General features: G+C 41.2%; 1 protein-coding gene across 5 annotated transcripts in view; it reads right to left on the reverse strand.

Annotated features, from left to right (window-relative positions):
• TMEM233 (transmembrane protein 233) overlaps positions 1-22,858 on the reverse strand; it is a 92,036-nt gene that overhangs the window by 23,989 nt on the left and 45,189 nt on the right. For all 5 annotated transcript variants that reach the window (XM_021073559.1, XM_021073561.1, XM_021073557.1 and 2 more), the window contains one exon: positions 233-369. In XM_021073559.1, coding sequence (XP_020929218.1) covers positions 233-369 — 137 coding nt within the window. The remainder of the gene's footprint in view (positions 1-232; positions 370-22,858) is intronic.

Below are 22,858 nucleotides of genomic sequence, written 5' to 3' on the forward strand. Positions count from 1 at the left end.
AGATAGAGCAGCTACAAGCTGATAGAGCTGCACAGAGCCTGGACTCTGAGTGACTGTGTGGAGGAGAGCAGTTCCATAAATGTAAATGGCCAGGTAACAGCAGTGAAGAAAAATTAAAACTCTTTTTGTTTGTGCTTGTTATGGGAGCACAATTTAGCCCATCCCCGAAGATTCCAGTGGACTCTCAAGAAAAGGCTTTTTATGTTGAGTGGGAATAAAAAATCCTACTTACTTCCGTGTGAAGTGAACGGCACAAGAAATAGCAATGATGAGAAGGCCAATGATGATGGAGGCAACGGCCACCCACTTGGCATTCCTCCCAAGCCGCTTGGCTCCTTCTATGTCTCCTTCGTTGTAGCTGTTCAGAGACTGGGGGACACAAAGGAAGAGCTGGTGATGACATCCCACAAGGAAAAACATGTGCTGATCTGAGCAGGTGACAGGGTTACCACCTCCTCCAGGAAGCCTTCCCTGAACTCTTCATCTGCATTAACTTTCTCTCTTGTATTTATAACACTTACCATAGCATATTGAAAAGACTGAATTAGCCTCTCCCATTAAAGCCTAAGTGCTATGTGGGCAAGGACCACTGTTCATCTTGTTGAGCATAGTATACCAGCACCCAGTGCAATAGTTATCATGAAAATATTTGCACATGAAAGGGTGAACAAGTATATCTGTCCCACCCACCAGAAGAGGTGTTTGCAAATGATGGTTCATAGGCCAAATCCAGCCTGCTGTTTTTGGAAACAAAACTTGTTTGGAGCACAGTCACAAACCATTTGTTTACTATTGTCTGTAGCTGCTTTTAGGCTACAACAACAGAGTTGAGTAGCTGGGACAGAGAGATACTCCCTACAAGTCCTAAAAATACTTGCTATTTGGTCCATGACAGAAGGTCAAGGACCTTGGCTGATCTGTTTACCTTTATGCCCAATTCAAGCTGTCATTCATCTGGCAACTGCTCATACAGCTTTCCCAGCTGTCAAAGTATTGGAATCCTTTTGTACTGGCTGGTAAATAGCAGCCACTGCCCCCTGGTGTCCCAGCCATCCTGTCCTCTCCTCTGAGTTCCCCCAGGCTTCCCCATGGTCCAGCAACTTCAGGGTATCACTGGGCTCAGCAGGGCATCCCTGTGCAAAGTCAGAATCAGATTCTGTGCCCCTTTGAGCAATGTCTGGTCCATGGTAGGAGTTCAAGAAATACGAGTTGGCTGAATGTCTAAATGACTACATCCATTTCTCTACAGAATACGAGTTCATTGAGGGCATCTGGGAGTCCCAGGTAGAGGTGCTCAGAGAACGCTTGCTCCTGAGCTGAAGGCCAGATGCTATTCTTTTTCCTTCTACTAAGCCGTCTTTATCACAACTCCCATGCTGAGAATTCCCCTACAGCTGTGCTGCAGCTCAAAGAAGACTGGAAAAAGGCATTTATAAGTTATGAACAGTGCAAGCTGATCCACGCCATGAACTGAAGATTTCTGTGGGAACCTCTATTCTTGATCCTGAAAGCACAGCACTTCAAAAAAAAAAAAAAAAAAAAAAAAAAAAAAACCACTGCTCTTCGTGGACTATTAAGGGGAATGAGGCACATGCAGACACCCACAAGGCAGAGGAACACCCTGTGGAGCACAGAGCTTTCTGTTTCCGGAGGCTTCCATTAACTCTTAGACCCAGGCCACCTTAGGCAGCAACAGTCTGGGAGACTTGCCTTTCCCGCGAGTTTTGCTTTCAGGCCTCTTGTGTGAATGGGACAGTGGGAACTTGCAATAATGTCCTGTCCATCAGGGACGGCCATCCCTGAATTCTCGAGTTTTTAACCCTGGATGCCCATTAGAAATACTGGGATAGTATCTTTTTTTTTTTTTAAAAAAAAATACAGATAACTGAGCCCTACTCTGGAGAGACTGATTTATCTTGTGTGAGAACCAGACACCGGTTTAAAAAAATAAACTTTGGTAAATATGCCTAATATAAAATACACCATTCCAGGATTAAGAAAATATGGTGCATATACAATAGAATACTGCTTAGCCATAAAAAGAATGAAAAATGCATTTGCAGCAACATGGATGCAAGTAGAGATTATCATTTTAAGTGAAGTCAGAAAGAGAAAAACAAATACCACATGATATCACTTATACGTGGAATCTGAAATATGGCACAAGTGAACCTATCTACAAAACAGAAGCGGACTCACAGACATAGAGAACAGACTTGCAGTTGCCAAGGGGGAGGGAGTGGGATGGACTGGAAGTTTGGGGTTAGTAGATGCCAACTATGACATTTAGAATGGATAAGCAATGAGGTCCTCCTGTACAGCACAGGGAACTCTACACAATCTCCTGGGGTGGACCATGATGGAAGACAATACAAGAAAAAGATTGAATATAAGTATAACTGGGTCACTTTGCTGTACAGCAGAAATTGGCACAGCGTTGTAAATCATCTATAATTTTGAAAATCAAAAAAAAGTACCATTTTAATGTTTTGAGGGAACAATTCAGTGGCATTAAGTACATGCACATTTCCTGTGCAACCATCACCATCATCAGTCATCTCAAACTCAAATTCTGTACTCATTAAACACTAACTTCTCATTCTTTCCACCCCACCCACCCTCCACCCCCTGGCAACCACCATTCAAACATTCTGTCTCCATGGATTTGACTACTCTAGGGACCTTATAGGAGTGGAATCATAAAACTTGCTTTTTATAACTGGTTTATTTCAATCAGCACAATGTCTTCAAGGTTCACCTATGTTGTAATATGTGTCAAAGTCTCCTTCCTTTTTAAGACTGAATTTTGTTTATCTACTCGTTCATTGATGGATACTTGGGTTGCTGCCACAGGTCTTTTTATTTTTTGCATTTAAAAAAATTTTTATAGCTGATTTACACTGTTACATAAATTTCTGTAACATATACATACATTCTTTTTCTCACATTATCCTCCATCATGTTCCATCACAAGTGACTAGATATAGTTCCCTGTGCTATACAGCAGGGTCTCATTGCTTACTCACTCCAAATGCAACGGTTTGCATCTGCTAACCCCAAACTCCCAGTCGATCCCATTCCCTCCCCCTCAGCAACCACAAATCTGTTCTCCAAGTCCATGAGTTTGTTTCTTTTTTGTAGATAGGTTCATTTGTGCCATATATTAGATTCCACATATAAGTGATATCATATGGTATTTAAATTTCTTATTTATGTATATATGTATGTATGTATGTATTTTAGGGCTGCACCTGCAGCACATGGAGGTTCCCAGGCTACTGTCTTTCTCTTTCTGACTTCACTGAATGTAAGAATCTCTAGTTTCATCCATGTTGCTGCGAATGGCATTATTTTGTTCTTTTTATGCCTGAGTAGTATTCCATTGTGTGTATGTACCACATCTTCTTAATTCATTCATCTGTCAATGGACATTTGGGTTATTTCCACAAATGGCTTGGCCATTGTGCTCCACAGGTCTTTTTAAAAAGCTTCTAAGGATTGAAAATCTTTAGTCTAGATAGCTGTCCTTAATGTCCTGCAAGCTTTTCTCACCATCTTAAGAATTAATCCAAGGAAGTGTGTCACAGAGTATGGGCTCTAAAATTAGAGAGACCTGAGTTCAAATTCCATGTCTTATCAGCTGTGAGAACTAGAGCAGGTTATCAAGCTTTCTAAGCCCTGGTGTCCTCATCTGAAAATTGGGGACAACACTTTTAATGCCTCCTTTATATTAATGCATGCAAAGGGTTAACATTGGCCCAGAACATAATACATGCTCAATAAATGTTAACTTTTATGGTGAATTGTCACACCTGTTTTATTCTTTTTCTAAGGCTGGGATCATTGGGGTACAAGAGAATCATCTGGACTACTATGAGAATTATAGGTGATCAGTCTCTACCCTTTGCCAGAACAGAACCTGAGGACCCAAGTTTGGGAAACTTTGTTTGGAGGCTTCACAATCAGAGTTAGTGCATAGAATCCTAGAACCTCAAACTGTGACTTCATAATCAGTTCAAAATTATCCTGACCCTGCTAAATCGATCAGCATTCCATCATGCTACCTTGGAAAACCCAGTTCTGAGGTTAGTCATGGTGATGTACTTGTGTTGCTGTGACTAGAGAAAAAATGAGCCTCCTCACCCCAATTCTCTCCCCAAACACTGTCAACTCCTGGTTGTTTGGGTGAAAAAACAGTTCACATTCTCAGCAGCAGCAACAGTGAAAGTGAGAACAGCCAGTGTGTGCCATGTTAAAGGGTACGTCTATATCTTTGCATTGCCCAGCAGCACAGGTGAAATGGAGCTACCTGAGCACCTGAATCAGCAGAGTCATGCCAGTGACCTGGCTGAGGGGGGTTTGAATCCTGCCCGACCCTCATCACCTGCTGCCAGTCTGGCATCTTGTACGTGACCCTCCTCTCTGCAATTCACCATCTGTCTGGGGCTCATAAGGGAGATGTTGAGTCATTCCAGGAATGGGTCTATGGTTAGCTTGAAAAAACAGATGAAAAGACTCTTTCAGTATCAACTGTGGACTCTTTACTCCCCTTCAGTCCTTTTATGAATGCCTTTCCTCCTCTGGTTCTTGGAGAAGGGGCTGCTCAAGGGTAAATCTGCTGGATAAATATCAGGATCTGGGGCGGGTAGGGGAGAGGGGCGGGATCCTCTAGAACTCTCAGCTTTCACTCTAAAGGGCTTCACTGGTTGGGAGTTCAAGTTCAGGCTCCAGGGCTAACCCTGGAGCCGGAAGCACTCATCCCACCCCCACCCCCACCCCCACCCCGCCTCAATTCACTGGCTGTAATTCTTTTCTTTTCCAGCCGGAATTGCATAGTAAGGGGCTCCTGGAGGATGCTACAGACTGAAGTGGTAGAAATGGCTTTTAGAGAAAATGCATGATTTATATATCTTTCTGAAGAGCTTAAAAAGCAAACTGTCCCATCTGCTGTGGAAGAACTAGAAAGAAACCAGGGATGGATTTGCTATTTAAAATTTATATTATCTTACTAGTTCTTTCACCATTATTAATATTAGTGAACCTATAAAGTATTCAAATGCTATAGAAACACATAAACAGTAAGCTCTTCTCCCAATTCTATTTCCCAAAGATAATTAATGTTAGTAGTGTGGTGCATTTGCTTCTAGATTTTTTTCCCCCATGAATAATACGAAAACAGATACTTTCTCCTGTTTTCCTTATTACTAAGCCCATCATGTACTAGTCATGTGAAAGAATCAGCAATTTGTGTCCTGAGATAAACCAAGAAACACAGGTTAGTCTGTCTAGTCCAAGTCCTTCCAATATTGAAACCTTGAGTATTTCCTGGAAGTCTTGGCAAAAGACAATTTTCATCCCTGCCTTTTGCAATGTGGATGCCTAAACACAGGCCCCTTGCTTTATGGATATTATAATCTCTTGAGCAAGATATATATATATATATATATATTTAAATCATGAACAGACTAATGTAAAACTCTGTAACTCTGGCAGATTTGCATTTGTTTCCCTTAAATGCATGTACTGTGCTTTTTATTTGGCTGACTGGTCATTTTGAAGCTGGACTTCCTTGAATTTCAAGTCAGATTTTTAATTTCTAATTGTTTGGACCTCTGAGGTTTTCTTTGACAAAATAACAATGATAACATTGAGCAATAACATCACTTATTGAGCAATTAATTATGTGCCAGACACATTGTTAAATATTTTCAAGGATCATCTCCTTAGTTCTCACAACAACCTTGCATGGCAGATGCTTTGTTTCCATTTTACTGATGGGAAAATTGAGACACAGAGAAGTTAAAATGATTTGCCCAAAGCCACATAGCTACGTCTATTGTCTATTAACTTAGATTATGGCACTTGGATATTGCCCAGAGTTCCTTTCCAAGCTGTGAGACCTCCTCATAATTTCATAAAATAACCACACTTATTTTAGGGAGCTAGCTAGCAATTTGCTGTCCCTGTTCACCATGAAAGTATGTTGACAAGAAGGACCTTTAGATTCCTTCCAGGTTTTATCTTCCTCTGAGTCATATGAACATCACTTAGAATGTAGAACAAATGGGTTGTCCTCCCACATTTTAGAAGGCCCTCAAGGTAGAGTCCCCAGTGGTACCTCTTCCCCTTTCTCTGAGTGTGGGCTTGTGCTGGCAAAATGCAACAGTCAATACAAAACCTAAAAAGCATTTCCAGGTCTTGGTCAGCTGCCTCAAGCCTTGGACAGAAAAGTGGGCAAGTTCCTTCTTCCTGTAGTAAATACAAGTGACGTCATGGTCATTACATCTAGTTATTTTCACCTTATTTACATGTCTCTTCCCTGGATGAACACCTGAGAAGCAAATACCCTGGCAGGAAAGTTGTTCAGGAGCCAGAAATGAGGGTGTCTATTTCTACGCTCAACTTCAGGAAGGCTGCAACAGGGACCAGCAAGACTGTGTTGTGGCTACCTGTCGGAAGGCACAGGTAATTCCTGGCATCCACATTTCTAAGAAGGAGACACAGAGAATAACCCCGTAAGTTTTGATAACAGGAGTTGTACACCAGTGTTGCTCATGTTCTGGGAATGTGTGACACTTTCCATCAAGGATGAAGCTGCTCCCTTGTCCTGAGCCAGGAAAATATGGAAAGTGCTTCGTCCAATCCCTCTGGTCTTCAGAGGAGAGCTTTTGCTGCATTCCACACAGCACTGGATGAGACAGCATCAACTACTGGGGTGGCTTCCAGGTGTGGACCTGAGATGAAACCTTCTGAAATTATACTTTTTATATTCCCTGTGTTGGTGGCTGCTCCTGAGAATTACCTATTTCCCAAAACGCCTTCCAAATGCCTATGGTCAAGCCCCATCCCAGACCAATTGCATTAGGATCTCTGGATACGAGACTCCAGCATCGGTATTTTTCAGAAAGCTTCCCAGATCATTCTGAGAAGAGCTGAGAATCATGATTCTAGTTGGACAGCCATTCATTCATCCAGTCATTCATTCATTCAAAAACTATTTATTAAGCGCCACCTTCCTGTTCTCACAGTGCTTACATTCTAGTAAAGATGGAAAAGAAATGCTTAAACATGCAAATAAGCAAGATTACAGAATATTTTTAAGGTAAGGAAAATGGGGTGGTGGGTGGGTATATTCTTCCTAATGTTGGGGCAGACCTTTAAGACCTGAAAATCTCAGAAGGAGCCAGACCTGCAAAAAAGCAGAAGAGCATGCCTGGCAGAGAAACAGCAAGGGCAAAGGTCTAGAGGTGAGAAACCACTTTTATGGTGAAGGTGTTAAAGAAAGCCTGGTATGACAAAAATGTAGGCACAGAAGAGGGAAAGGAGAGAGAGCGAGGGGGGAAGGAATATGAGAGGAGGCTGGAAGCGAAGCCAGGGGCTATGTTATTACGATAATGAATTACCATGCTTCAATAATAGTTAATATTGATGGAGTGCCCATCCTGTGCCAGGCCCTGATCTAGACACTTGATGTGCATCATGTAACTGAAGCTTCATAATAACTCTCATGGGAGTGAAACATTTTTTTTTTTTTTGTCTTTTTTTTTGTTGTTGTTGTTGTTGCTATTTCTTGGGCTGCTCCCGCGGCATATGGAGGTTCCCAGGCCAGGGGTTGAATCGGAGCTGTAGCCACCAGCCTACGCCAGAGCCACAGCAACACGGGATCCGAGCCGCATCTGCAACCTACACCACAGCTCACAGCAACGCCGGATCGTTAACCCACTGAGCAAGGGCAGGGACCGAACCCGCAACCTCATGGTTCCTAGTCGGATTCGTTAACCACTGCACCACGACGGGAACTCCCAGAGTGAAACATTTTATCCTCCACTTTACAGATGAGAAAACTGAGATTCGGAGAGAGAAGCAAGTAATGTTTCTATTGTCAAAGGCAACGTACTAAGGGGCTGCAAAGTGAAGCAAAAAATAGGAAATTCATTGACGAGGTCCCCACAGTAACTACTTCCTTATGTCCCAAAAAAACCCAAGAGCTACATTTAATGTATTATTGATAACCCAGCACCAGAGAGATGACTTGATTCTAATTTAATAAAAATTTGGCTACTAATTAAAAAAAAAAATCTCTTATCTGCGCTAATACATCTCTTATCTGCGCTACTGATCTCCCTGATAAAAATTCATTCATTTTCTTTGTTCTTATCTACCACCAAATGTGTTCAGAATTTCTACCCTCACCCTCAAACAAAAAATAGACACCACACATCAAATAATAACAGTGAAAGACATTGTCAGTTATTTTTCATTTTGGCTTCCTGTTCATTACGGATTTAGTAAGTTTTTCTGGTTTGTTTTTAGTTTCTTTGGCTATGCTTGCAGCATTCAGAAGTTCCTGGGCCAGGGATCAAACCCATGCCACGGCAGTGACCTGAGCCGCTGCAGAGACAACACCAGGCCCTTAACCTGCTGAGCCATCAGGGAACTCTTGGATTCAGTAAGTTAATGTACATGAGGTGCTTAAAGCAGTGCTTAGGAAACAGTATCAATAAGATTAGTTATGATAATGATACTCTGATACTGATATCATAAGCTGATGGACAAAGATTAAAGAAATGAAGCATCAAATATACTTTGGTGTGGGCCATATTCCTTTGCCCACTGTTCTCCTTCATGACTGTGCCCAAAGTTAAGGGGAAAAGACCTCAGCAAAAATCAAGTTATTCTACAGCAGAAATTATCACAACATTGTAAATCAATTATACTTTAATAAAACTTATTTTTAGGGCCACACTTGTGGCATATGGAGGGCCCCAGGTTAGGGAATCAAATCAGAGCAACAGCTGCCAGCCTACACTACACCGATAGCAACATCAGATCTGAGCCACATCTGTGATCTACACCACAGCTCAAGGCAATGCCAGATCCTTAACCCATTGAGTGAGGCCAGGGATTGAACCCACATCCTCATGGATACTAGTGTGGTTTGTTACCACTGAGCCACAATAGGAACTTCCTAATAAAACTTTTAAAAAATGGAAAAAAAAAATCAAGAGTTTTTCTGTCAAGTCCCCTCCTTCCCCAGTATGGAACAGGAGGTACATTTCTGTTACCTGAAACAGGCAACAGAGTGAAGCCTTAGGAGCTAGTGACACGTTAGTGTGAGGTTGATTTTCTGGAAAGCTCCTGATTCTTGATAATAGCCTATGAAACTAGAGCATAAATCATTTCTGCAGGGGGATGGGACTGGAGGCTGGGAGTAGCCTCTCATTGTTGGCTCCTCTTGCCTTTGGAGAGACTCACATTCTCATTCTTAGTCTGGCCTTCCAAACCCTGGGGCATGCTTCTCCAGCTTTTCTGGAGCTCTCCTCCCTGCTCACCCCCTCCCTTGTTCCTGGCCCCGGTCTTTGTCCAGGTCATCTCCTCTCCTTGGAGCCCTCTTCCCTCTCAGTCTCACATGGCCAGCTATGCTCATTCTTCCTGTCTCAGCTTACATGTTAACTTCCTCAGGGCAGAGCCTTCTCAGGTCCCCTGACCTCTGCTGTGACTCAGCCCTGGTCTGTTTCCTTTATGGCTCTGGAAAAAGAAAATTGAAATGGAGATGGTATAGCTGAGAGCTCCCAAAAATGCAGCTGGGAGGCCACTGAGGAAGTGTGACTTCTGCATGCCTCAGCCTGGATGGAATCTGAACTTGGACCACTTCTTGTCTTAATGCAGCTTCCAGAAGCCCAAGATACTGATCAGACTCTTACCCTAAACAACTCATGTCAGCCCATCCCTTCAGGAGAAGAAATTTCCTTTCTTGTGTCAGAATCAATCCTAATTCCGCCAGATATTTCTGACAATCTTGTAGCTTTTGTCTTTATAAGCTCCTCTTTCTCTTGCTTTGCCTGGAACACTCTTTCCATTTCATCTGAATCTGTGTCTCCTGAATTGCAATTCCTAAGATTCCAGTGAACTCTTTGATTATTTGCAGGCTTCTATGTGTTCTTGGCCAACAGGTCTTGGTGTGACTCACGGTTCTTTACTTTGTGGCTTACTGACTTGGTGAATCCTTGTGACTGTGAGCTCCATAAGGGCAGACACCATGTCTCTCTCTTTTTTTTAATGGCTGCACCCATGGCCTAGGGAAGTTCCTGAGCCAGAGACTGAACCCTAGCTGCAGCGCAACCTATACTGCAGCTGTGGCAATGTTGGCTCCTTTAAGCCACTGTACCGGGCAGAGGATCAAACCCGCACCTCTGCATTGACCCAAGCCGCTGCAGTCTGGTTCTTAATGTGCAGCACCACAGTGGGAACTCCACACCATGTCTCTTTTGACTTACTACTCCATTCCTGGTGCCTCATGGAGAGCACTTAGTATTCCTTTAATTCCCTTATATGAAGGTGGACTGACAGAAAACCAGACTCCACAAAGAGAAACCAAAACACTCCACCAGCTTAACTTTCTGACCAACCAAGGCAACCTGTTATTTTGGTACTGGTAAAACAAAGGGTATACTGAGTGACCTAAATTTCTGAGTTCTGAAGGGTGGGCTTCTGCCCAAAAGGGCAGACATGGGCTTGTTGTCTAAATGACTGGTAGAAGGAATTTTTGGCTCTAAGTCAAGCACTCTATGAAGGAATTTTAGTCCTTTAGCCTTCACTTCATAAGCCAGAGTTGCTGACAAATTTTTCACTTAAATGGAACCTATCCTCCCAATATTTGTATGTGTGTCTATGAACTGAGCTCTGTCTTTTTTTTTCTTTTTTGATTTTTAGGGCTACAGCTGGGGCATATGGAAGTTTCCAGGTTAGCGGTTGAATCAGAGCTGTAGCTGCCGGCCTACACCACAGCCACAGCCACACAGGACCTGAGCCACGTCTGTGACCCTCCCCACAGCTCACAGCAATGCTGGATCCTTAACCCACTGAGCGAGGCCAGGGAGAGAACCTGCATCTTCATGGATCCTAGTTGGGCTCGTTACCGCTGAGCCACAACAGGAACTTCTTCTGTCCAATTTTATTACAGATGTTATATAACAGATATATGGACCTTTAATATGGTATTAGTTGAACCCAAAGGAGAATAAGGCCTTGGAGGGATGGATCTGAGTCTCAGTTTTTCTCATTTGTAAAAAATGGGGATAAGAATATCTACAACACAGGTTGATGGTGAGGCTTAACTGAGATAATGAATGTAAGAGGGCCTAGCATGATCTCGCATCAATTTGAAAACAATGCATAGAGGTCTGCATTAACATTTGTGTTGTAGAGGTGGGAAAAACCTAGGCTCAGAAAAGTTAGGTGAAGGCATGGAGCTGGGATTCAAACCTAGGAACTGAGTGCAGAGCCTGAACCCATACAGCATCTGCTTTTCAACTATCCACAGCCTAGTAGTCACAGGTGAGCCAAAGGGAAGACAGGTTACAAGTAAAAAAGGAAGTGTTTCACTAAAATCTTTGCAACACCTTAACAGTCCCCTCCAAAAAGGTTCACAAGCCAAGTGAAAGAAGCAAGGCCCAGACCACCCACTAAAGAGGAGAAAATATTTGCAAGTTACATATCTAATAGGGACTTGTATCCAGAATATATAAAGGACTCTTACAACACAACAATTAAAAAAACCCTCATAAAAATGTGCAAAGAATTTGAATACACATTTCTCCAAATAAGATATACAAATAGACAATAAGCACATGGAAAGATGCTTAATATCATTAATCATTAGGGAAATGCAAATCTAAATCACAACGAGACACCTACTAGGATGGCCTAAACAACGAAGACAATGACAAGTACTACTGAGGAGGTAGAGAAACTGGAACCCTCACACATAGCTGCTTTGGAAACAGTATGGTATTTCCTCAAAAATTAAATGTAGAGTTACTATGACCCAACAATTCCATTGCTACATATATAGCCAAGAAAACTGAATGCTTATATTCACACGAAAGCTTGTACATGAATATTCATAGTGGCATTATTTATAATAACCCCCCAAAATGGAAATCAACCCAAATGTCCATCAACAAATGAATGAAAAAACAAAATGTAGTCTATCCATACAATGGAGTATCATTCAATCTTAAAAAGAAGCAAGTGCTGACAAAGGCAGGAACGTGAATTTTGGAAACGGTGCAAGTGAGAGAAGCTGCTGGAGTCCAAGGAAGGTCACTCTAAAATATGCCTTAATGGCATACTGATTATTTTTGAATTAAAGTTATTTAGGAAATGGCCAATGCAAGAGGGCCACTTTGACCCTCTTTTCTGCCTCCCTGAAAGCCGGAAATAAATCTCTCATGTGAAAAAAGTGCATTCCCAGGATCTGGAGGTAGAAGGACACTTTATTGCCAGATACAGGGAATTTGGCTGTATAAGCAAACCTTGTTACTTTTTACTAACCCAAGTCCAAAGTCTCTTTAGATTCTTCACCAACTGAGTACTCAGAACCTAAATTTCTTTATCCTGTCAATTCCCCACAAATGTATTGTTTCTTCGCTAAAAGGTACACAAGCTACTGACTTTGGGTACTTCTTTGGTCCCATCTCTATAGACCTCTGTGTTTACACATTAAATTTCTTTTCCTTCTGTTAATCTGTTTTGTGTCAATTTTATGATGAGTCTAGCCACAAGAGCTCAAGAGAGGTAGAGGGAGAAAACGTTCCCCTTCTCAACAAAGCCAATCAGGAAAAATCCCAGAATGTATGATTACATTTATGTGAAATACCCACAACAGCTAAATTCAGAGAGACAGAAGGTAGATGAGCGATTGCCAGGGCGGGGAGGATGGGGGATGGGGAGTGACTGCTAATGGGTTTGGAATTTCTTTCAGGAGTGATGAAAATTTATTGGAATTAAATAGAAGTGATGATATATACTCATCTTTTAGATGATATATTCACAATCTTGTGAATGTACTAAAAGCCACTAAGTTGTACACAGTTTTTGTCCTCCCACACCCCTGGCAGCACTGGAAGTTCCCAGGCTAGAGGTTGAATCAGAGCTGCAGCTACAGGCCTGCACCACAGCCATGGCAACACAGGATCCAAGCCGCATCTGTGAACTACACTGCAACGCTGGATCTTTAACCCACTGAGTGGGGCCAGGAATCACACCTGCATCCTCATGGATACTATGTTGGGCTCTTAACCTGCTGAGCCACAATGGGAACTCCACTGTTTTGTTTTTAAAGAAGCAAGACCTGGAGTTCCTGTGGTGGCTCAGTGGTTAACAAATCTGACTAGGAACCATGAGGTTGTGGCCTTGCTCAGTGGGTTAAGGATTCAGTGTTGCCATGAGCTGTGGTGTAGGTTGCAGACACGGCTCGGATCCCCCATTGCTGTGGCTGTGGTGTAGGCCAGTGGCTACAGCTCCAATTAGATCCCTAGCCTGGGAACCTCCATATGCCACAGGTGCGGCCCTAGAAAAGGCAAAAAGACCAAAAAAAAAAAAAAAAAAAAAGAGAGAAGCAAGACCTAGTGACAGATCTTGCCCTTTTGAGGGCTCCAGTGGATCAATGATGAAGTCCAGAGAAACTGGTGGGATCTGGCAAAAGATGGTGGCAGGACTTAGAAGCATCACGGGGATGCCTGACAGATACCCTCAGAGCCCACCGGAAGCAGTAGCCAGGCTTGCAGGTGTTAACAGTTAGCAGATTAGACTTTTGTGTGAGCTTGTGAGATACACCTCCCAAAAATAAAGCAAGGCATTCTGCAGGGAGTTGACTTAGCTGGGAGGGACAAGAAGCAATGAAACCCAGGCTATTGCGTATTAATGTAAGCCCTGTTTAAACTCACATGTCATTAATATCCAAGGAAACTGGGATCCAGACAAAAACAGATCCTGCTCCAGGGACCAAATTAGCTCTGAGTATTCTAGTTTGTGATGAAGGGTGAAGTAAGAGTAAACCTAGAATTGATGCTAAGTCTTGGAGCAGGTTGGTTTGAGACCAAAGCAAAGAAATGGTCTGTTAAGAGGTCTGGTGTGACATTTCACTGGATAACAAAGCCCTACCTTTCAATTTTGTGGCCTCTTCTGGGCTTCCTTCCTGGGGGAGTTAAATCCATTTTTAGTGGATGACATAAATGTCATATAGCATATGTCCCTGGAATACACCACACTTCCTCTCTAGGGCCTTTGCACTTCCTGGCTCTGTCCAGATCTTCCCATGGCTGGCTTGTTCTCATCCTTGAGCCTTTGCACATGACCCTTTCTAAAGTAGATTTTATTCACAACCTGCCCCCAAGAATCCTACACTCTCATACTTCCCTGTTTATTATAATACGCAAAAACTTATTACAGTGAATCCTGAAATTATAAGGATTTACCAAGTGTTTTGCATATATTATCCTGCTGCATTCACAGAGCCCCTTGGAGGGAGGTGATACTGTTGCCAATTTACAGATGAGAAAACTGAAGCTCAGATGTTAAGTAACTTCATTGATGTCACATAACATTAAGCAGGAGAGCCAGGATTGAAACCCTGGTAGATGCAATAATAGAATTTGTGCTTTTAACCTTTATAGTTATAAAACTATTCATAATCCTACCATTTAGAGAAAATCATTGTAGACATTTTGGAATGCTTTCCAGCCTTCCCTCGCCACCCCCCCATGCATGTTCATGTAAGTGCATATATATGCGTATGTGGATAGCTTTAACTGATAAAGAATGTGTAATCTTATTGCATATACAACTTTGCATTCTGTCTTTTCCCCCCATTTGATCTTTGACCTTAAACATTTCCCTGAATCATAAAAATTCTTCGAAAGTGTGATTCTAATAAAATATTCTATGTTCTAAATGGATATAATTTACTTATTCAATTGCCTATGTAATCAATATTTATGTCCATCTTTAATTTTTCACATTTAAACCACAACAATGACAAACACTTTTTTTTTCTTTTTTAGGGCCACACCCCATGGCATATAGAAGTTCCCAGGCTAGGGTTCAAATAGAGCCTACACCGCAGCCACAGAAACACCAGATCCAAGCCAAGTCTGTGACCTACACCATAGCTTATAGCAAAGCCAGATCCTTAGCCCACTGAACAAGCCAGGGATCAAATTCACATTCTCATGGATACTAGTTGGGTTCTTAACCTGCTGAGTCACAATGGAACTCCTAACAATGACAAATAATAATTAAGCAGTTACTCAGATCCAGGCACCATGATTCATGTTTATTAACTCACTTTATAATTCACTCCATAACAAATGCTGGAATGAACATCTAATATGTAATGTTCTCTCTCTCCATTTAGTTAATTTTTTTAAAATTGTAATCTCTTGGTGAAGCTTTCTTTGTACAGATCTCACTTATTTCCTAGGTTTATTTCTGGCATTTAAAATTTTTATTTGCTATTGTGACTATACATACACACACACACACACATATATATATATATATATTTTTTTTTTTTTTTGGCTTTTTAGGGCTGCACCCATGGCATATGGAGGTTCCCAGGCTAGAGGTCGATTCAGAGCTACAACTGCTGGCCTATGCCACAGCCCCAACAATGCCATATCCAAGCCGCATTTGTGACCTACACCACAGCTTATGGCAACGCCGGATCCTTAACCTGCCGAGTGAGGCCAGGGATCGAACATGCAACCTCATGGTTCCTAGTCAGATTTGTTTCCGCTGCACCATGGCGGGAACTCCTATGCCAGTATTTAGATCTACTGAGTTATAAATACTGAAATCCTAATTTTATTTATTCATTTATTTATATTTTTTGTTTTTTTATTTTTTAATTTTTTAAATTTTTTTGTCTTTTTGCCATTTCTTGGGCCGCTCCTGCGGCATATGTAGGTTCCCAGGCTAGAGGTCGCATCGGAGCTGTAGCTGCCAGCCTACGCCAGAGCCACAGCAACGCAGGATCCGAGCCGCATCTGTGACCTACACCACAGCTCACGGCAACGCCGGAAACTTGACCCACTGAGCAAGGCAGGGATCGAACCCGCAACCTCATGGTTCCTAGTCGGATTCGTTAACCACTGCGCCACGACGGGAACTCCTATTTTTTATTATTTTTTAATTTTTAGTGCCACCTCTGCAGCATATGGAAGTTCCCATTCTGGGGGCTGAATTGGAGCTGCAGCTACAATCAGTGCCACAGCCACAGCAATGCTGGATCCAAGCCACATCAGTGACTTACACTGCAGCTTTGGGCAATGCTGGATCCTTAACCCACTGAGAGAGGACGGGGATGGAAGCTATTCTCCTTCATTATCCCTTTATCTGTAGTACATATTTGTTTTCTCTCTGTCTCTCTGTGTGTCTCTCTCTGTTTCTCTTTCTCACACACGCATTCACCTACACACCTGTCTAAACTAATTATGTTCACTAATACCTGAACATAGTCTGAGATACTTCTGTCCAGGTGTAAGAATTCTCTTTACATAGATCAATACTGTCTTAGATCACCAATTCCTAAACAGAAGACTCCACCAAAATAACCTGATGGATATGGGCACTCAGTGAATATTTTTAGTGATAATGTCTGAGTCTTTAGATGACTCTGGGATTTCTTGTTTATATTTTGCTTGTTTCTAAGTTTCTTTGCCTAAAGCTAGTGCTGTGAATTCAGAGACTGGGCTTTCAGATCACAAGGCACATTTTCTCGTCATTGCCATTCATTCATTCACACTCATCTGTCTCCGTCTTGGGATTCTGGGCCATTTTTCTCCATAAATATCTTCAAGGACAGGTGAAAATTGTCCTTTTGCCCATCTATCATTAAAATAAAAAGTCTAGAGAGAAATTCTGCCAGGCTTGATTGAGAGTGTTATATGGATGCTTCTTATATCGATGGGACAAGTCTATTAATAGAGAAAGCTCTCAGAACATCAACGCTGTGTTCTGGGCAAAGGGCAAGGCAGAGCCATAGGATTATAATGCTTCGAGAGGCCAGACTGTAAACTTCATGGGGGCAAGGACTGTTATGTTTGATTTTGTCCACCAGGTCACTTTTCTGAGCTTTGTACCTCATGGATAAATGGGGAGAAGAGCTTTTCTTGTGTATTTCATTGGAATTTTGTAAGGAATAAGTGGAATTGTGTCCAGGTAAAAATGCTTTGAGAAGTAAATATATATGGATAAATGTAGTAGTAGTAATAATAATAATAGCAATACCACACTATCAAAATTATCCAGAACAACGAACAAATGAAGTTATCAGAAGAGGAAGTTAAATATAGGTGGAGTCCTTCAGTTTGAGAATTAGGAGGCATGAGGTAAAGGGTAAAGAAAACAAAGAGAAATTTCTGAATTCTACCTGTAGAAAAAAAGATAATGAGAGTAGAAGAACATCAGCAAAAGTCTGGCTAGGGAGACCCATTAAAAATCCCTGTGTTGGGCTCAATATCAAAAAACAAACCACCCAATGGAAAAATGGGCAGGAGACCCAGACATTTCTCCAAAGAAGACAACCAGATGGCCAATAGGCACATGAAAAGATGCTTAACATGGCTAATTATTAGAGAAATGCAAGTCAAAACTACAATGAGATACCAACCACCTCATACCAGTCAGAATGGCATCAAAAAGTCTACAAATAATAAATGATGGAGGGGGTGTGGAGAAAAGGGAACCTTCTTACACTGTTGGTGGGGATGTAAATTGGTGCAGCCACTATGGAAAACACTATGGGGGTTCCTTAAAAAACTAAAAATAGAGTTACCATATGATCCAGCAATCCTGCTCTTGAGCATATATCTGGAAAAGACAAAACTCTAATTCAAAAGGAGAGATGCACCCCAATGTTCATAGCAGCACGAATTACAATAGCCAGGACATAGAAGCAACCTAAATGTCCACTGATGGATGAATGGATAAAGAAGATGTGGCATATATGTAGAACAGAACAATGACTGGCCACAAAAAGAATGAAATAATGCCATTGGCAGCAACATGGATGGATCTAGAGATTATCATACAAAGTTAAGAAAGTTAGACAAGACAAATATCATATGATAGCACTTCTATGTGGAATTTAAAAAAAAGGTACAAATGATCTTGTTTATAGAACCACAACAGACTCAAAGACATAGAAAACTAACTTATGATTACCAAAGGGGAAAAAGGAGGGGGAGAGGAGGGTAAATTGGGAGTATGAGCTTAACAGATACACACTACCATATATAAAATAGATGGATCTACTGCACAGCACAGGAAACTGTATTCAGTATCTTGTATAATAGAAAAGAATCCAAAAAAGAATATATATGTATAAGTGAATCACTTTGCTGTATGCTTAACACGTTGTAAATTAACTATAATTCAATTAAAAAAAATAAAAGCACATGATCTGAGCAAGGGAAAAAAAAAACCCAACAACCTGTGTTGGAAGCAAGGTGGAGAGGTGGGTCTCTAGGCAAAATTGTTGGGGAGGGAACCCCCTGCATTATTATACTCATATCAACAATGGATCAGCTCATTAAAAGTGAGAACCAATGTACCATTAAGAATAGTATTTCCCAAAGTGTGTTCTGCGGCATATTAGCCTTAGGATCAAAAGATGCTGGGCAACAAGCATGCTTAGTAGATGCCCCACACTATACTGTTTCACTGCAGAGTCACACGAAACAGTGGTTGGCCAAAAGCTTCAGGAAACTCCCAAAGAAAAAAAATAGTTCACTTTTGCTTAACTTAGCATTTGATTTCTCAACTTCCTCCCCATTCCCTGTCCTCTTTTGTGTGTGTATGTGTGTGTGATAAAACTTGTGAACATCAGAACCAGCCGTTTAAGAATGGTTTTAGAAAATCTAGCTTAATTCTTGAACTTGCAGAACTGGAGATTTCAGATAGATTCAGGATCCTGCTCTGAAGGCATCATACTTTGAGATGAGCGGCTTTGAACTGAAGAGAATTAACTGAGAACAGAAACCAACTTCCAAAGGTGGACCCGTCGGTCTGCAGTATGGGGACGTTGGTGAGCTCCAGATGAGCCAGGAAAGCTATCCCTGGGAACCAAGCCTTGGCCAACTTCTCAGCAACCCTTGGCATTAGCCTGGCTTTCCTGGTTATTTTCCAAAAAAAAAATTGGCAGAAATGTAGAACACAGATGGGAAGGAAGGGTAAGCCTCAGAAATAAAAGGAGGGACATATTTAGGTCTCTGTAGCCATTCATTCATTAACTCTCTCATTCATTAAACATGTTACTTACTGACCATGTGTTCAACTTGCTAAGTGCTGGGGCTAACTGCACCCTCAAGGGGCTCACACACACAAATCGGTGCAAAGAAGTAAAGGTGCTCTGAGAGAAATCTGCTGAGTGTAGTGGGTACAAGATAGGGTGAGGGCAAGAGGGCAATAAGAAAGACTTTAGGAAGGAGGTGATTTTCCAGCTGAGCTTTGAAAGAGCAGTGAAATCTGCATTTGAGCAAGAGCCCCATGTGGTTAAATTTTGATAAGTACTGTTCTAGCATCTGAGTCCTACCTGGCCTCCTCCTGAGGACTATTTGAAACTGTCCTTCAAAATTATCTTAAGTCAGACATGTTGGCTTATTAATTAATGACAAACTGCACCTTAACCATGACTGGTTTCACCAATTCATTTCATAGCTGCTGTTCTGTTATCTGAACACTGTTTAGCAATGTGGGAAGGGACTTCTCTTTTCTTTCTTTCTTCTCCTTTTTTTAAAAAAAAGTTTTATATGTAAGCTTTCAACACATTAAAACAATCAGCAGAATAATATAATGAATCTCCATGTTCCCATAACCCAGTTTCAATAACTGTCCATTAGTAGCCAATCTTATTTTATCTGTATCTCCCATATTATGACAAAGCCACTATATAGTCTTATCAGCATATTAAAAGAGAATTTAAAATATTTCTTTTAAAGGAACACACAGATTAAAATCTTGTACCTCTAGTAATCTAGGTTTGAAAGGACTCCAATAGCAGTTTAAAGTCTATATACCCAAATACCAAACATCAGTGACCACCCTCTGCCACATATTAGGGAAACTTAGAAGAGCAACCATTGAGACAGGGGCTGCTTGATGATGTGCATATCTAAAATCCATACCTATCTATAATAGAGCTTTCCAACAAAGCTGACACAGTTCAGGCAAGGTCTCTGTAATCTGAAATCATCTTAAAGCTCTTCAGAGCTTAAAGTGCAAGAACTCACAAGAGATAAATCACAAGTGTCCATAATATTAATACCCTATTTCTCAGCTGACAATCACATAGAAAGAGCTACAGAGGGTTGAGAGAAATCACACTGAGAGACCCAATGAACTACAGTATTTAGAACTTCAACTTGGAATTGATAACAAGCCTCCTGGGTCAGCTACCTGGACAAAGACCTGCTATTTTCAAGTTCTGCTTTGGTTACTGAAAAAAACCAAACCAAACCAACACACACACACACATACACACACATCTCCTCCCTAAACCTAAGTGAAGGCCACTTAAAAGCACAGCTTTGATGGATGAGCCCCGGTGGAGCCTGGGTCAGATAGAAAGAACACCCAGTTTGGTTTGTCTTTCATTCTGTAAATATCTACTTTTATTTTATTTTTTTTTGTCTTTTTTGTCTTTTGAGGGCCACACTCGCAGCACTTGGAGGTTCCCAGGCTAGGGGTTGAGTCAGAGCTGTAGTCGCCGGCCTACGCCACAGCCACAGCAACACCAGATCTGAGCCATGTCTGCAATCTACACCACAGCTCATGGCAACACTGGATCCTTAACCTCTGAGCGAGGCCAGGGATAGAACCCATAACCTCATGGTTCCTAGTTGGATTCGTTTCCACTGCTGCTCTACAACAGAACTCCCAATTTCTACCTTCTTTTAAACCACAGACCTTGTCTTCTAGAGCAGGTGTGATCAGGCAGGGTTAGGGTTAGGGTTAGGGTTAGGGTTAGGGTTGTGGCTGGGCAGGGCTGTGGCTGTGCCAGGCCACAGCAGATAATGGATTTTGACAATGGCTTCATCCATTATCAGTTGCATCTTCTGTTGATTCATAATGTTGCTTTGTGTTGAGGAGGATTTCTCTTTGCCTTTGTTCTGTGTTGGAGCCCTTTCCTTGATCCTGCCTCTTTCTCTTTCTTGATTTACTTCCTTGTGTTGGGGGAGCACATCCTTCCATAGCTTTCTGAGAAAAGGTATATGTCCAATTTTGGGGCGGGGGGAGGTTCTTGAATATCTGAAAATGTCTTTAGTGTTTTCTTTTTCCTGAATGATTGTTTGGGTGGGTCTAGAATTGAGGCTGGAAATAATTTTTTTTTCTTCAGGGTTTTAAAGCTATTGTTCCATTACTGTTTACCTTTCGGCATTACTGATGGGAATTCCAAAGCCAACATGGATCAAAAGGTGCCATGTTTCTTCTTGAAAGTTTTGTAGGATTGGAGAGAAATTTAATCCTTAAATACCTGAAATTTCACCATGATGTGTTTTGGTGCACATCTTGTTTCATTTGCTTTGTTGGCTATTAGGGAACCCTTTTAATCTGGAAACTTGTGCAGTCAGTTCTGGCAGTTTTTCCTGTATTTTTCTATATGATAATTTCCTCTCTTCAATTTTCTTTGTTCTTTCTTTTGTTGTTTAAACTTTCCGATTAGATGCTGGAGTTCTGGGAATGATTCTCAAATTTTCTTAATTTTCTTGATGATTTCCAACTTTGGGGGGAATATTTCTTTACTTTTTTATTGGATAAAATACATATAAATATGTGTATTTTACATTTATACATATAAATATATATAATATACACTATAAAGTTACCCTTTTAACCATTTTTAAACATACAGTTCAGCAGCATTAAGTAATTCACATTGTTGTGCAATCATTGTCACCACCCACCTCCAAAACTTTCTCATCTTTTCAAATTGAGATTCTGTACCCATTAAATAATAACTCCCCATCCCTCTCTTCCTCCAGCCCCTGACAACCACCACTCTACTTTCTGTCTCTACAAATCTGACTATTCTAGGTTCTAATACAAACAGAACCATCAATATTTGTACTTTTGCATCTGGCTTATTTCACTTGGTATAATGTCTTCAGAGTTCACCTATGTTGTAGCATGTGTCACAATTTCCTTTCTTTTAAAGGCTGAATAATATTCCATTGTATGTATATAACACATTTTATTTATCCAGTCATCTGTTGATGGACATTTGAGTTGCTTCCATTTTTTGGTTTGTTTTTTTGGCCTCACCTGTGGCATGCAGACATTCCTGGCCAGGGATCAAACCTAGGCCACAGCAATGATGACACCAGGTCCTTAACCCACTGAGCTATCAGGGAACTCTTTGGTATTTTTACTTTTTTTGTGTGTTACTTCCTTAAGGTTCCCTCGACTCTAACTTCTCAACACTCCACAATTAAAAAAAAAAGTATCCTTATGTTTTTAATTCCCAAGAGCTCTGTTTTGCTTCTCCGATTGTTTTATTTATTTTTCCAACCTGGTCTTGTTCAGATAAACAAGAGTTTATTATTTCTCTGAAGATGATAATCATCTATTCTTAAAGTTTTCTTCTACTTCTCGCATTATTTCCTTACACTTCATTTCTTCCATAAACAACATCTTGATTCAGAAGAATTTCACAAATGTATAATAATCTTTGACTGCCTCTTCATATCTGAAAGTGAGACAATGAAAAACTTCTTGAAACTTTTGTGTGGGAGGATGGGGCTTGTCAACAGGTGGATATCTGGGAATGACTGGGTGAGGATTTCATCATTTCTTTGGAGGACATCTAAATAATTGTTCTCTGTAGGGTTTTTCTTTTAGTATGGTCACATCCTTGGAGAGAAATTTTCCAATCTTCTGCCGGATGCTAAGGTAAAGGTGCCAACTTCGGGCAGGAACTAGACTTTCCATTAATTCCCTGTTTTCAGCATAGCACCTTAACTTTACTCTCAGCTGTGCCTGGTGTCTAGAGCTGTTCTGTTTAATCTCACCAGAG

Source organism: Sus scrofa, chromosome 14 (genome assembly GCF_000003025.6).
Source record: "Sus scrofa isolate TJ Tabasco breed Duroc chromosome 14, Sscrofa11.1, whole genome shotgun sequence".
NCBI lineage: Eukaryota > Metazoa > Chordata > Mammalia > Artiodactyla > Suidae > Sus > Sus scrofa.